The 16,110-nt window shown below is 38.8% G+C and overlaps 3 protein-coding genes across 7 annotated transcripts; 2 read left to right on the top strand and 1 right to left on the bottom strand.

Moving 5' to 3' along the window:
- Window positions 1-442: 442 nt before the first annotated feature.
- Window positions 443-4,231, top strand: zgc:77262. 4 transcript variants are annotated; one of them, XM_087299434.1, is made up of 3 exons: window positions 443-520; window positions 1,662-2,634; window positions 3,406-4,231. In XM_087299434.1, the coding sequence occupies exons 2-3, from the start codon at window positions 1,743-1,745 to the stop codon at window positions 3,462-3,464; spliced, it is 951 nt and encodes a 316-aa protein (XP_087155560.1). In that variant the 5' UTR covers window positions 443-520; window positions 1,662-1,742; the 3' UTR covers window positions 3,465-4,231.
- A 2,401-nt stretch (window positions 4,232-6,632) lies between these two features.
- On the top strand, window positions 6,633-9,163 carry zgc:110782. The gene is given in 2 exon segments (NM_001013485.2): window positions 6,633-6,692; window positions 8,093-9,163. A coding segment is annotated over 1 exon segment (864 nt). The 5' UTR covers window positions 6,633-6,692; window positions 8,093-8,209; the 3' UTR covers window positions 9,074-9,163.
- A 1,617-nt stretch (window positions 9,164-10,780) lies between these two features.
- bada (BCL2 associated agonist of cell death a) lies at window positions 10,781-12,957 on the bottom strand. 2 transcript variants are annotated; one of them, XM_087301712.1, is made up of 4 exons: window positions 12,589-12,957; window positions 12,311-12,447; window positions 11,996-12,210; window positions 10,781-11,914 (listed from the first exon to the last, which is right to left on the bottom strand). In XM_087301712.1, the coding sequence occupies exons 2-4, from the start codon at window positions 12,441-12,443 to the stop codon at window positions 11,825-11,827; spliced, it is 438 nt and encodes a 145-aa protein (XP_087157838.1). In that variant the 5' UTR covers window positions 12,444-12,447; window positions 12,589-12,957; the 3' UTR covers window positions 10,781-11,824. The 2 variants fall into 2 exon arrangements, with proteins under 2 accessions (XP_087157838.1, XP_087157839.1); XM_087301713.1 differs by having other exon boundaries at window positions 10,781-11,911.
- Between the last annotated feature and the right edge of the window lie 3,153 nt (window positions 12,958-16,110).

Here is a 16,110-nt window from a genome sequence, read left to right as displayed (position 1 = left end):
CATCCGAAGTACTTAATCAAAATACGCTCTTATGTATATGTAGGTTGTGTGTTGTCCAAATAATTCGACATTTTGCTCTACATTAAGTTCAACAATGAAAGGAAGGGATGAAAGAAGTGACATCGGAAGCAACCTCTGCACATCTGCTGTAGTGATGAATCATTCCGAGTCGGCTAACAAAACTGACTCTGCGAGTCAATATGGTTAAAGATAACTACAAATAAATTCAACTATCACTTCATTATACACACCACAACAGCATGTTAAATGGGCTATTCATGAAATTCATTATGTATCGACGAAATTACGTAAAATATAATCATCGATTACTGAATCGTTTTTAAATGATTCTTCGAAATGAACTGAGTCAGGTTTTGGGTTCGGCCGTTAGGAGGCGCTCACTCTGACTGCTCGCGGCGCATATGACCCTCCCCCACCCCTCAGACAAGCCGTCGACCCCGCCGTCATCGTATATTGACAGAAAGCGCACCCATGTCTGCGCTATAGCAGCAATTTTGAGGTGAGTTTTCAAAATTATACCTTTAAATACGTTTAAACAAGATTGGTTTCTAAAGTCGAGTACATTATAAGTACGGCACGAGTGTTTAAATGAGCGCAGTACTGATATCCCATCGGCTGCGCTATCTTATCCAATGCAGAGTATTGTTCTCATGTGAACCGGTAAAATCTTAATATAAATGTACTGATTTTATTTAGAATGTAAGATGATTACTTTAACAAATGTTACTGTCCCACAAATGTCTACAAAGTCTTTCCGATGTATATATTTTTTCAGATACTTCCTTGATCTGAGGCTAACAGCTACAAGCATTAGCATGCTAAGCTTTAGTCATTGTGTGATTGAGATGAGATACTTAGATCAGTGTGACTAAAATGAGATGTTCAGGATATGTAGTAATTTATTTTCGTCGGAAATTGTGCTCGTTTAACATTACAATGTGAAATAATTGAATCAGACAATGCACCGTGTTTGAACTTCATACGTTATAATAACCTAAAAGTGAAACAACGAAGATTATTATTATTAAGCACTTACGCGAGATTCTCATTGGTCAGTCGCGTTTAGTCTTGAACTCTACTGTATCTCAGATCTGACTTGTATTATATGTTTACTTTAGCTCCTCTAAAGTCACTGTTTGTGCATTACTTCATTTGCTCAGTCATGATAGAAAATAAGTTTGTCCAAGTATTAATTGTTAGTTTCTATAATGACTGAACAAATAATGAACAGTGACTTTGATATGATATATTACTGTTTACTCGTTTTACTAAATTGTGGCTCTGCTATTTGTTTACCTGTTGTAACCAAATTAGTCTAAAATAAGATGTTTAATTAGCACACAAAGTGTGGAAGATTGTCGTCTTTGGAACAAATTCCTAATTTGTTTCCACGACTAACAAAGGTTCTGTATAAACAAATATCTATGTTTAATTTTATAAGCTCCCACTGAGTTTTAAGGATCATATTAATATAATAATGTATATTGAAATGTATTATTAAATACATCAAAGTAAAAACACTGCAGCAGGGTGCAGCACGGTGGCAGCAGGGAAATTGTGGGAGGTTGTATTTCTCTCTTAAACTAAAGTTGATTTGCATATATTTTGCCTGACCATGTGACTGTTTTTATTCCCCTCAGGAAGAAGCTTGTTTGAGACCTTACATGTGCAAATCAACCAAAGACTGATTCCAAAACACACCGCTGTTCTTCTCATTCAAAATGGTGAAGATATTTGTTGGCAATGTAGCTTCAGCGACCACAGAAGATGAGCTCCGTGCTTTATTCGAGAAGTACGGCGCAGTGTCTGACTGTGACATTCTGAAAAATTATGGCTTTGTGCACATGGATGAAGAAGAGGCTGCGCAGAAGGCCGTCTCCGCTTTGCACAAGCACGAGGTCAACGGCTCCCGCATCACTGTTGAGTATGCCACCACCAAGGTACGCAATGCCACCAAGATCTACGTGGGCAATGTCCCCGAAGGCGTTGCCGCTGCCAAAATTAAGGAGCTCTTCCAGCCATTTGGCAAGGTGGTGGAATGCGATATCGTGAAGAATTATGCATTCGTTCACATGCAGAGGGAAAACGAGGCTCTGGATGCCATCGCAAAGCTTAACCACTCCAAAGTGGATGGCCAAAAGATCTTTGTGTCCCTCTCGCGCAGTAATCCATCCAGAAACGGCCGAGGGGAGGACTATTATCCTCCTCCTCCACCTCACTATCCACCCCACCCGCACGACCATCCTCACTTTCTCCCCCCTCGCCCGCCACCCCGTGACTACTATCCGCCTCGTGGCCGAATTCCACCGCCTCCTCCTCTCCCACCGCCACCGCCCCGCTCCTACTATGAGCGTGATCCGTACGAGAGGAGCCTCCGCCATGACCCATACGCCCCTCCATCCCCTCGTTTTTACGATCGGGATCCTTATGACCGGCGCCTTCCGCCTCCTCAACGGCCGGTCTCACCTCCTGTCGCCAGTCGCTATTACCGTGAACGCAGCCCTCTCGGTGGTCGCCGCTCTCTCCTGCCTCCACCTCCCCCTCCACCACCTCCTGCGGGCTTTGCCCGCAGTTTCGCCCGCAATGGTGCTAGCTCAGCCCCCCCTCCTCCTAGTGCCCCTTCCTCCCACTATCAGCGCTACTCCGTTGGCTCAGGCTTTGATAAGGATGATTATATGGAGGACAAGTACAGCAATGGCTTCGGCCGTAGCTACTAAGCATTGAAGTCTGTCCGTCCCTTTTTATTGTGGAGAGCTGAGTAAACTAAGAGGGGCGTACCTTCAGGGAGTTAGGGGTGAATATTTTTTGTAATATTCTGTGATAGTTGTAGCTATTTTAGATAACGGGTCAATCAGCTAATACTGTAATAATAGATTTGCCTCCACCCAATGAAGAAACAGCAAATAGGAAGTTAAATGCATCTGTGTTTCGGAGTTTTATAGCATGTTATGATGTCCTATATTTGCCAGTCTTATCGTTTTTTTGTTTAGTTTAAGCAAATGACATTTTCATTCATTTTACTCTGGCATGTACTTCTAAAAAACTAAAGATTGCTTGAAAATATATATAAATACACATATTTTTTGCATTACATAGAATAGCATAGTCTGTTCTACAGGATATTGGTCGTACTGAATGTTAACCTGTTTATTTCTGTTTGGTTTTTGGAGTATTTAAGTGTTGTCAGAGTCTTTTGCGTTAGTTTATGGGTCTCAAACTGGATTCCTGGAGGGCCGCAGCTATGCACAGTTTTGCTCCAATCCTAATCAAACACAGCTGATCCAACTACTCAAGGTGTTTGAGACTCTTTTGAACAACTTGATTAGTTGGATCAGCTTTTTGATTAGGGTTGGAGCAAAACTGTGCAGAGCTGCGGCCCTCCAGGAATCCAGTTTGAGACCCATGCGTTAGTCAATTCATTTTGGAATAATTCGAATTTTTAAAAATTTTTCTAAGTAACCAAATTCTATAATTTTTTTTTTCATTTATTTCTATAATTTTCTTTTTTATAAAGCTGTTCTCTGGATTACCTAGATGTAGGCAAATGATCTTACTATTGTGTTGTTAGAAGTAATGTTGAGGATGTGAGACCAGTGGGAAGGAACAGAGAGGAAATGGGTAAAGAGGTGGTTGTGGGCGGAGTTGTATGCTAACTGACTGATCAACCAATCACATCCTACCGGCTAACCAATCACACCGCATCCACCAGCCGTTCAACGTTCGGATCCGCAGCCGCATCCTAGGAAAAGCTCCACCGGTCAAAGGAAGCGAACGACAACCTGCCGCCTAATAAAATTAAAACCGGCGTTGAATCTGTAGTGCAATTCTTACATTGTATTTCTAGATCTCGTTGTATTCGACAAATAGTTGATTTGCCGACTCCGCAGAAAGTTTTTAAAGACTTCACATTAACAATGGACGTGCTTGTTATTGAAAAATTACTGAACACTCAACAGTTGTTTCCTGTTCTACTTGTACTACTGCTGTTTACCTATTGTTTGCGTACACTTCTGTTTAAACTGTACGTTTGTTAAAAAAAGAAAGAAGCCTGTTTTCTCGACTGTTCACTCGAAACCGCTCTCATTCTCATACTGTCCTCTCGAGCAGGTTCGTTGTTTGTTTTGATTAAAAAACTATGAAAACAGATTCATGTTCTACCAGTCGCTGTCATCTTGCCGCCTGAATAAAATTTCGACTGATTTAGACGCAACGTTTTTCATGTCGAGTCTCTGTAATTTCTACCTCATGTCTCACTCGCTCACGTTATCATTCGTTTAAAACAAATGTCCTTTGACTTGATCACTCATGTGTAATGTAAAGTGCCAAAGAGATTCGCATTAAAACTGCACTTTCCGCCTGAACCTTTCATATACAAAAGGCCAGAGGATTTAGTAAATTTCTGTCTTTGTTTAGTTCCACCATGACTCTTGGCCCAGATGAATGAGTGTTTGATACTCCCTTTTTTCCCCAATGACTGTAGCTGCTTTGTGTGTCTCATCAAGATGGGTGAGTTAAAAGTAAAGGTAAGTATCATTTCACCTTGGATTTTGTTGCTTCTTTTATATAGCACGTTACTGTATGTGCTTCGCAGAGCCTTTTTTGATTTGGTTGGGTTTTAGTTTTTTTTTTTCTGATGATTATATTAGAACAGTCACATACTATTCCTGAATCATCTAATCCTGATTGTCATTGCAGGCGTTTCATGTCTGTCAAATGGTTCAATCAACCTAATTTCTCCTCAACTAATTATTAAAGCAACATTCCACACAAGTGTACACTCTGTAGTCTTGTCTATATTCTGCAAATGGTTTTACATTTAATCTCTTTTGCCAGATTTTATCCCCTTTCCCTAATTTTTCCTCATGATTCTATAAATGTAAAATTGATTCTGAGGTTATACGAGTAGCCTATTATTGTTATTTCTCAAACATGGTAAAACAACAAAATATTAGGTCTGATAGGTTCGAATCAAGATCACAATCTTTTTTCGATTAATCGTGCAGCCCTAAGCTTCCAGGTTAAGCTTCTTCACTTTGTATAATTACTTTAGGTTCTTCTGTTATTAAATAAGTCTATTGTAGACATTTTCTCAGGTGAAAAACTAAATATTGCTTTAAGCTACACTTGAACTTGAAAATTATCTAATAAACCACTTAACCTCTAAATGAAAGTGCTTCTAATTAAAATCTCTTATTATATGACTGATAAACGGCATTGTCCATTATTGGTATTAACCCATCTATTACTGTTAGGATGCTTTAGCTTTAACATTTAGAAATGAAAGTTAAAAAAAAACAATACAATAAAATAAAACAAACAAAATCTAATTAGTTCAAGATATAAAAATGTGAACATGCCTTTCAGGGTCATTTTCAGGAAACTAATTATTGTGCCAAGTTTGTCCCTATGATTTAATATAGGTATAATAAGCTTTTGAAATGGGTCACATGTAATGATGACTATTCATCGCCACAATATTTAAATGAGTTGCATCGAAAAATATTTTTTTAAATTTAAATATAAAGTTTACAGTAGCTGTACTTTATCCTAGTTTTATTTTGCTATAGAAGTTTTGCATATTACCCTCACAACACAAAGCAAATGATTTATTAAAAATGGTGATATAAAAAACCCCAACATTTTATGTCTGGGTCATTTTGGGCCAGGTATGTATAGAGAAACCCTTACGTGTTAAAATATCTTTTTTTTTTAATTGTCTCAAGTTAGTGTTATTTTTTTACTAAAAGTTTTTTAAAGTACAATACAAAATACTAAATGTTCTTATTTTATTATTGTTTTGAACAATGAGTTAAATTTTAAAGTAATTTAATAAAGTTTACACTAATTTTCAAACTATATTTTCCTTTAAATTTTAGACTGTGGCTTTTGATTATGACTGTTTTTATATATTATCATTTTCCCAGATGTATTATGGGGGTTAACCACGAGTATTTTGACTTAGTCTGTCCTCCTATGGGTCTTAAAATATATGTATGGAAAAATATATGGAATAAAGTTTCATGCAAAGTAGGCATACACAGCACTCATAATACAGCTAGCTGTTTTTTTCTGACAGTGACACAAAAATATTATTAGTTTACTTGGGATATGATATCCTATAACAGTGGATGAACTGACTTATGAAGACAGGGGGTTAAAGGGTTTGAGGGTTCAGAACTACTGTAGACAATTAAATGTGAAATAATAAAAGTGAGAACTGCAGTTTGGTCCAGCTATTGACTGGGTGTCATTTTCTCAAGATTAGACAGTTCTTTCGAATGATAAATGTAATGCAATTGGATTTATTTAGGGTTTAATATGCTTCTTAACTGCTCATTTCCATGTATGTTTTACATATCTGTTGGTGAATAAAGGCAACATGATGGCTATTTAAAAAAATACTGTGTCGTGGATTTGTTTACCTCATCATTGCTCTGCTATTTTCTGCGGTCCTGTAATGTTCCCTACCCCATATTCCCTGAACACGCTCACAAAAGAACAACTGACCATACAATGATCACAGCGTCGATAAACGCGCCCTCCGCTGCCCGAAAACAAGCCCTGCGCCTGCATCATAGGGAACTGCTCAAGCGGATGTGACGTCAGTGCGCAGTGGAGGAGCACGCGGGATTGAATTAATAATTTGACGTTCCTGTCAACGTTGTACGCTTGTGAGTATAAACCTCAAACTTGCCTAATCACAAAAAAAAAGTTTATGTTTTAGTTAATGTCATTAGTTATTATCAAACAAGTAATGTATGTAGTTATAGTAACTTTTGTCAGTTGTAGTTAAGTATACGGTTTGGATTATTGTACTTTCACGAGATCAAAGTTGGTGTTTGAAGGTATGCAAGTTAAATTTAAACTTTATTAAACATGTCCAGGGAGTTTGATCTGATAATTATCTTGGATTGTCTACAATAATCACATTTAAGCTTGTAGCCTATATTAAGACTAGCTTCCTATGGGTAAAGCTAATACCGTAAATGTTTTTGGGTTCCATTTTAAATGGGTGTGCTTCACAATAAAAGGTTGGTGCTTGTCCAATTTTATTTTTTTTGTCCAATTATTTTTTTTAAATAAGCCGCTGAAGTCAAAAAGCAGGGGCCACCAAACTTTTTCCTGAAAGGCCAGTGTCCTGCAGATTTTAGCTCCAGCCTCATCAAACACACCTGAACTAGTTTATCAAGGTCTTACTAGGTATACTTGAAATATACAGGCAGGCGAGTTAAGGCAAGTTGGAGCTAAACCCTGCAGGGACACCGGCCCTCCAGGACCGGGATTGGTGACCCCTGTTGTAAAGTAATCCAAACAGAAACGAAGCAAATCACAGCCTTACAAACTTTGCTTTGAAGCAAACACGTCTATGAAACTTAGACAAAAAGACAAATGTGGGATGGCATAACAGTTATTTCTTAACATCTTTAATACAGGAAAGAACTACCCAAAATGAATCTAAAAATATATTCATTTTTTGAACTAATTCAACTGTTATTTTTCTATATTTAAGATATATTAATTCATATATAAATTAATTACTGCAAACAAATGGCTTAAACATAAGTTCATACAAATAGCCCGAGTTCATACCAGATCTGACTTTAACCATGACAAAACAAAAGATCTGTACTTCTAATGATATGATTTAAAAGTCTGTTTAAAATCAAAATTTACAATATTTATTTTGCTGGTGCACATTGTTATTTTTTAGGTGAACAATTAATCCAATGCAAATTAATCCACTTAATTTTTGGTTTTTGTTTTATTAATCTTTATTCAAAGTCTGACATTTTGCTTTGCATTAGGAGTGGCAGTTCTTCTCTGTTGACGTCAGTTTTGACAGCTGTAGCTAGAATATTCTTAAGCATGCCATCTAGCATTACTTTGCTACAAAGACATGTGCAAAGAGAAAGCCCTGCCCCATACTCAATATTCTATTATAATAGGAATTAAATCAACATTCTGAAATAAGTCTCAGCAACTTCCAGATCATTAATAATTTGTTGACAGTTTAATTCCCAAAAAGTTCCCAGAAAAAAATGACCTATTTTCTGTTTGTTTTTCTTTTTAGGGCTTAGTTGTTTGCAACTCCATACATTATTCTTTTTTCTTCTATTATAATCTGCACTTCTCTGTTGTTCATCACTATACAAAAGAAAAGATTTGTATTGCTGTTACTTGTATCAAAATGATAGTACCATCAGTAAGACTGATGTCAGGAACACAGATGCCACTTTTGGGTTTGGGCACATACAAGCTACAGGACCATGAGCAACTAAAACAATCAGTCAGCTGTGCTCTTCAAGCAGGATACCGAGCCTTTGATACAGCTTCAGTCTATGGAAATGAAGCACATCTAGGGCAAGTTCTTAAAGAGCTGTTGCCCAAATACGGCTTAATCCGTGAAGATGTGTTCATCATCAGCAAGCTTGCCCCATCCGACCATGGCCTGAGGGCAAAGGAAGGCTGCCTGAGGAGTCTGGAGCAACTAGACTGTGAATACATTGACCTCTATCTGATTCACTGGCCAGGGATGGAGGGTCTTGACCCAGAGGATTCTCGCCATTCAGAATATCGGGCACAGAGCTGGGCGACTCTAGAGGAGTTTCATGCCAGCGGTCAGTTCAAGGCCATAGGGGTTTCAAATTACACTGCAAAGCACATTAGGGAGCTGCTCGCGAGTTGCCGTGTTCCCCCAGCGATCCTTCAGATAGAATGTCAACCAAAGCTGATCCAGAGGGAACTGAGGGATTTATGCATGGAGACTGGCATTCACTTCCAGGCCTACTCCTCTCTGGGTAAAGGAGCTCTCCTGAGGGAGCCGGAGGTTATGGATATAGTGAGACACTGTGGTCGGACCCCTGCCCAGGTTCTCCTGAGGTGGGCTGTGCAGCAAGGCATCTCAGTACTGCCTCGGTCTTCGCAGCCAAGCAGAGTACTGGAAAATGCACAGGTGTTTGACTTCAAGCTAAATGAGACTGATATGAAGAGACTGGATGACCTGAATTGTGGGACACGCTTTTGTAAACGAGACTTCAGCAGAATAGCTTAAGCCTGAAGATTGTATGACAAATTTGTGTATATCCCTGTCCAAAATAGATGACTAACAGTAATTTTGGCATCCAAATAAAGATTGTCTTTGTAAATAATTAATGAAGTCATGCGTATTATTGAACGGCATAAAAACAAGGTCTAAGGTGCTACTGTCGAACTCAGTACCTGGAGGGCCGCAGCTCTGCACACTTTAGTTCCAACCCTGCTCCAACACACTAAAGCTGCGGTCACATTAGAGTTTGAGCATGCGATATTCTGTTGTGCGGAGCTGTGAAAAGGGGCGGGACTAAACAAGCTTGTTAGACATTTTTAAAAGCGAGCGATTGCTCCATGATTTCAATTTCTGTCCAGAGATATCATGTTTTGATCCTCGATTGTTCTCACGCGGTCAAGTAAATGCGATTTCGCGGGTCGGAGTTCACCAAGATTAAACTTTGCACCGCAGCAACCTGCGAAACGCATGACCCAGCGTTTCCAGGCTGACTCATTCGCGTGCGTATGAATGGAAGTCTATGGGAGGAAAAGCCCAGTGTGACCGCAGCTTAACCTGTAGGTATCAAACAAGCTTGAAGGATTCAATTAGTTGGATCAGGTGTGTTTAATTAGGATTCAAGCTAAACTGTGCAGAGCTGCGGCCCTCCAGAAACTGCCTTTGACACTAGTGGTCTAAGGTGTATTTAGTTTACACCAAATTAGTTATTCATGATGCATTAAATAGTTCTCAAAGTCAACACATTCAACTTCCCTGAGATGTGGTTTGATGTTGTTTCCAAGATGGTGGTGGTTAAAAAGCATAGAAATGAGCTGGGTTGTGTAACTCTTGTATTTGTTGCACAAAGTGAAATAATGATTGTATATAGATGAATGTCTATGTCAGGAGTGCTCTACCCTGTTCCTGGTGATCTACCTTCCTGCAGAGTTCCAACCCTGATCAAACACACCTGAACCAATTAACACCCAAATGGCACTTGATAATTACAGGCAGGTGTGTTTTATATAGGTTGCAACTGAAATCTGGAAAAGATCTGGAAAGAAGATCTCCAGTAACAGGGTTGGTCACCCCAGCTCTACGTTATCACCTCCTTTGCGGTGGTGCGCAATCCTGTTACTGGAGATCTACCTTCTTACAGAGTTCAGCTGCAACCTTGATCAAATGCACCTGTCTAGTTACCAGGTGCTTCTTTAGGTACTACTTAAGCTGCGGTCACACTAGAGTTTGAGAATGCGAAAATCTGTAGTACGGCTCTGCGAAAAGTTGTGGGATTAAACAAGATGATGAGACAATTTATAAAGCAAACAATTGGTCCATCTTTAAAATTTCTGTCCAGAAAGGTCTTGTTTTGATCCTCGATTGGTTGATTGGCAGTCAAGTAATGTGATTTCACAGGTCAAAGTTCACCAAGCTTGAACTTTGCAACGCAGCGAACTGTGAAACTTAACATACAACCTTGCATTTCCAGTCTGATGGATTTGGTGCGTATAAATGGAAGTCTATGCTTTTGATCAGGGTTGGAGCTAAACTGCAGTAGATCTCCAGGAACAGGATTGGGCACCCGTGGTCTAGCCTAAATGTCTGGAACTACATACTATTGACATTACAGTTTATAAGTTCATTGAATGATTAATGGCATTTTTAATTCATTCTTATGGCTTGATTGATTGAGGTTGTAACCCGTTCAAATATTGACCCAATAATAACACCGCCTTCAGCCATAAAATTTTTATTTTGACAACAAAATTATAGAAAAAAGATAAAAACTTGATTGTTTTAAAAAGTATTTAAACAATTCATCCATTACTCAATCTATGTCAACAAGTATAAATATGTACAAAGAGTGTAAAAAAGGAACGGAGCACATAAAGCATCTGCAAGGCTGCATGTACAGAAACGGCACTTGTGTTGTCCATCTGCACATATTTGTATTCCCACAAGTTTGGCAGAATTTAATGTTGTTTTACATACAAGACCAGCAGATGGGCTATAAAAGAGAAAGAAAATCCAATAGCGACAACAGACAACTTTACAATTTAAAAAATATGTACAAGAAAGGCAGTGATGAATTACAAAAGCTATGAAAGTATCAATTAAAATGTTCAATTTTCTGGATGGCATATCCAGCGTAAAAGACAGCAGAACAACTGATTTCATTCACTCTTACTAGTAATTCACCACAACAGTTTGGCATAAACAAACAAACCTGAGATGTAGAATGAACTGAAATTACCCGTATTATTGTTACCGTCACTAACCTGTACTTCATTACCAACTTACTTACTTTACCCAAATTCACAGTCCTTGAAATATATTTACAATTTGCAAACAACCGCTCCAGCCTTTTAGCACAACAAAAACGCACATCTATATATCCATCTATAAAATACATCATATAACACATTTCTTTGCCAAATATTAACTTAATAAATATCAATAAATAATTTTTAATAGAGAATTCATTTTTTAAAATCTGTATTTTAAAAGATTGTCCAATGAATTGTAACTTTTTAGGAGAGATTGTCCATTTTAAGATTGTTAAATTGAAATAACACTGAATTATTTTAATTAAACGTACGTTATTGCAGTGGTAAATTACGATACGACACTTTTACCACTCTCTCAGATTGTTTTTTTTTTTTGCAATAGCTTGAGCACATTGATTACAAAAAGGCCATGATGGTGATCAGACCAGCCTTCATCTGAGAGCAGCTTCTCTCTACTAACTGTTATCCTGGTGCTTAAAGCAGGACTTCTTCATTCTCTGCCCTCTTCTTCTTTGGGACTCCAGAGGAACGAAAACCATCCTCGGTAGGTCTGTTTCTGGCTGTTCGCTCTCTTGACCTCCTAGAAAAAATAAAGCAACTTAATATTTGATATTAATACCATTAGTGAGCAATGAAATTTCATTCTGCGTGTCTTACTCACCCCTTTATCGAGCCATGTGTCGAATTCATCGCTCATTCTCCTCAACTGACGGCCATACTTTTTTGCTTTCCACAGTGCAGCAGGTGCTGATTGAGAACGACCCCTGAATGGAAGTCCATCTCCGTTCTCCTCCACCGATGCTCCATCCTGGGTCTCTGTGTCCTGCCAGCGGCTGACTGTATACACTTGAGATTCCGAATAGAGCCGCACACGCCCTGCAAAAGCATGTGACAGCAAATATTTCTAGGTCAATCTATGATACATCACCCAACACTGACCTATTTATTAGTAAGTGTAGTGTTTTTAAGTTCTCACCTTGAGGAGAAATGTTGGCCGATGTTCGATCCTGATGTTGTCCATGGTTCTTGATTGTCCCTTTCAGATGTGATCTCTCTTTTTCATCCAAGGTGCTGGAATCATCTTGATGGTCATGCGAGGTGTTCTCCATTGTGCTGGTATTAAGAGAGTAGTTAGAGAATATTGACATTGGGATTCAAATAATCAATAACCAGATACATTTTGTATCACATGGTCAAAATGTAGTCAATTAAAAACAAATTACACTACTTAACGATGTTTTCCCCAATACATACCTGTGGATCGAGACGAATTCCAGGACAATAGGTGTGTATGTTCGTCTCCTAGACTCTTATTTGTAGTGGCAACTAGATGTTATTCCGTCTTAACTTCTGTACGATTACGAGTTACTTCTCCAGTTCTCAACGTATATTGATTGCCTCATGGCATGTGACACACCCAAACATCAACAATAGCTGTAATTGCCACTTCATATAACTTTCATATATCTAAGGTTGAGTCACGCGAGTCATCAGAAAACGGCCAGAAATAATGGAAAAATGATCCCGTTTTTCGTGACATTTAGTCGGAGTGATTGTCGTCTCGCCGCAAGCAGTAGCGTGCCAAATTTCCAGTCCGGTTGTTGTTATCACTACGGTGCGTATGATCTCATTTCGGCTCGGATATTGTTGTTGTCCGTCGCCGTTTACAGTAGTGGCCGGCTCTTAGCCAATCAGACGGCGTTCGGCTTCTTCCATCAGCCAATCGGAGCCCGCTGCTAGGGTGTTTTGGGCGCTTGGTGATGTAACGTCACTGTTGCGATAGGGCTTCGCGAGCCTTGGCTGTCCCGTGACTTGTTTACCTCATCCGGGCTCCAGTCTCGCGGAAGCATGTGAAGATACACGGCGCGCGCTTTCGGGACACCGCAAATGTGCAAAATAAACACTTCATTGGATTTCAAAAAAAGCGTCATTTATTTAAGTGTTGCACTCAGCGTGATAAATCAATCTTATCTTGTACTTTTTCTCCTCATCTGGTCAGCTGTGATTTAGTGTTTTTGAAATATCTTTTTTTGTCTTAAATTATCAGCTCTCTAACGAACCAATTTGATGCCAACACTGATAGTTGATAGGTTTGCTTAGGTAACCTGGGCACATTAGGCGCAACTTCACCGATTGAACTGTAGATGGCAGGAGAGATCTGTGTGGATGGGTATATTATGACTCATGCCTGCAGAATATATAGGTTAATAGGACCTGTTAGTGTATAATGTTAGATTCTTTCTTTTTACAGTGTCAAGTGTCTGTACATCTGTACATTTGCTGCTGTACTTTTCTTTTTGTATCTTTTAACAAAGACAACAAAATTAAGAGATAGATTGATGTTTTATGTTATTCCTTATAACAGATGTTCAGATGTTGTTATTACACATGAATGAGCAATTCTTAATCTTAGAGTAGGCCTATGGGTCTTTTAAAACATAAATGCATAGATCTAAATAAGCATTTTGTTGTTTTGTGTGGATAGGGAAAATTGGGAATTCACTTTTCCAAGGTGAATTTACTGTAGAATATTTATAGGAAGAACATAGTTAGAATATGTCTTTATGTTTTGTATAAATTATATTCGGAGTATTTTAATATGTTATATATAGTTTTATAAATTATAAGCGCACACTCACTGGCCACTTTATTAGGTACACATTCCTAATACTGGGTTAGACCCCATTTTGTCTGCAGAACTGACTTAATCCTTCGTAGCATAGAAGGTATGGAAAATTCTCCTCAGAGATTTTGGTCCATAATGACATGACAGCATCACGCAGTTGCTGCAGATTTGTTGGCTGCACATTCATTATGTGAATCTCCCTTTCTACCACATCTCAAAGGTGCTCTTTTGGAGATCTGTTGACTGGGGAGGCCATTTGAGTGAACTTGTTTTCATGTTCAACAAACCAGTCTGAGATGATTCGTGCTTTATGACATGGTGCGTAATCCTGCTGGAAATAGCCATCAGAAGATGGTTACACTGTGGTCACAAAGGGATGGACATGGCTCAGGAAGCTCAGGGATGTAGACATGATGCTCATTTGGTACTAATGGACCCAAAGTGTGCCAAGCAAATATGCCTCATCACACCATCAACCTAAACTGTTGATACAATGCAGGATGGATTCATGCATTTTTGTTGTTAAAACCAAAATCTGACCCTACAATCCAAATGTTGCAGCAGAAATTGAGACTCATCAGACCAGGCAAAATTTTTTCCAATCCTTTATAGTCTCCTTGGTGAGCCTGTGTGAATTGTAGCCTCACTTTCCTCTTCTGACAGGAGTGGCACCTGTTGTGGTTTTCTGCTGCTGTAGCCCATCCGCCTTAAGGTTTAATGTTGTCTGTTCAGAGATGCTCTTCTGCATACTGATTGTAACGAGTGGTTATTTGAGTTACTGTTGCCTTCTATCAGCTCGAACCAGTCTGGCTATTCTCTGACCTCTGGCATCATCAAGGCATTTGCGCCCTCAGAACTGCCACTCACTGGATATTTTGTCTTTTTGACCATTCACTCTAAACCCTAGAGATGGTCATGCATTAAAATCCCTGTAGATCCGCAGTTTCTGAAATACTCAGACCAGCCCGTCTGGCACCAACAACCATGCTGCGGACAAAGTAACTTAAATTACCTTTCTTCCCCATTCTGATGCTCGGTTTAAACTGCAGAAACTGTTAGAAATCACTGCATCATGATTGCAATGCAGTCAAATCTAGTAAGTCCAATAGCTTAAATTAAGCAGCATATCATGCCATATAACAATTTACATCTCTCATTTGAATCAAGATTATGCTGAATATAATTTATCGACATTTTACTCTCTACTCCATGTTGGTGGCAAATTTTAATACACATTTTGGCTTGAAAATAAAAGTTAGACTGAAAGAAAAAAGTTAAAAAGTGCTATTAATGCTTAAGAATTAGCCAAGAGTTTCACCCAAAATCAATCAAATTTAAGATTGTAATTGATTTTTTTTTTGAAAAGAGGAATGGAATTCCTCAACCAATTACTTACAATAAATTTAACTTCAGTTTTTTTTTTTTTTGTAAACTACCAGTAGAATAATTCAACAAAGCTTTTAAACAATCATTTATCAGCGTATGAAAGATTACATGTTCGTAAATGTTTTCATGGCAACGTTATTAATTAAAGCATAAGTCATCAGAAGAAATTCTGCTACCTAGTTAACAAAATATTCAATAAAACTGTTGTTCACCTTTAGACCACTACTGTTTGCTAACCCAGATAGCAGGCAGTAATCGGCCCGAGCTCGGCTGCCCTCCGGCGCCTCCGGCTCCGACTCGGCATCGGCGAGTGTTATCCGGGCCGAGTGCGGCCCGCAGCTCGCTCGCGCACATGCGGTTGTGATGCGGCTGTAAAGCACTGGCCCGATTCCGGTCAACCATATCCGGCCCGAGTCTGTCTGTAGAGTCCGGGCCGCTTCTGGCAAGGACTCGGCTGATGGCAACCGATTAAGTTCTTATTTTATCTAGTAATCTGTTAGCTCCACGTTTAATGCTAATTTGAGAAAATATTCATGGTACGATAGCAAAAAAAAAAAAAAAAGAATATTTAGTGTGGATGGTCGCTATGTTTAGACGCAAACAAAACAATATTATTTATAAATAGATTATACATGTCATCTAGAGAAAAACTATGTAAAATTCGCTTATTTTTGAGATGGCACGCTCCTGTGCTGACTGTTTTTTTTTAAGCAGAAGTTGGTTTCATAATAAACACATGCGTTACTAAACTCCTGATCCAAACT

This window comes from Danio rerio, chromosome 21 (assembly GCF_052040795.2).
Source record: "Danio rerio strain M-AB ecotype USA chromosome 21, GRCz13ab, whole genome shotgun sequence".
NCBI classification, from domain to species: domain Eukaryota; kingdom Metazoa; phylum Chordata; class Actinopteri; order Cypriniformes; family Danionidae; genus Danio; species Danio rerio.
The sequence above is the reverse complement of the archived record's forward strand: the minus strand, read 5'-3'. Positions and strand labels throughout refer to the sequence as shown.

Excerpts from the sequence above, each read along its gene's own strand:
- bada (XM_087301712.1), bottom strand. The coding sequence starts at position 12,443 with ATGGAGAACACCTCGCATGACCATCAAGATGATTCCAGCACCTTGGAT. Across the intron at positions 12,211-12,310 it reads GGCCAACATTTCTCCTCAAG|GGCGTGTGCGGCTCTATTCG; the intron begins GTGAGAACTTAA and ends ATGCTTTTGCAG. Across the intron at positions 11,915-11,995 it reads ACACATGGCTCGATAAAGGG|GAGGTCAAGAGAGCGAACAG; the intron begins GTGAGTAAGACA and ends TATTTTTTCTAG.
- zgc:77262 (XM_087299432.1), top strand. The coding sequence starts at position 1,743 with ATGGTGAAGATATTTGTTGGCAATGTAGCTTCAGCGACCACAGAAGAT.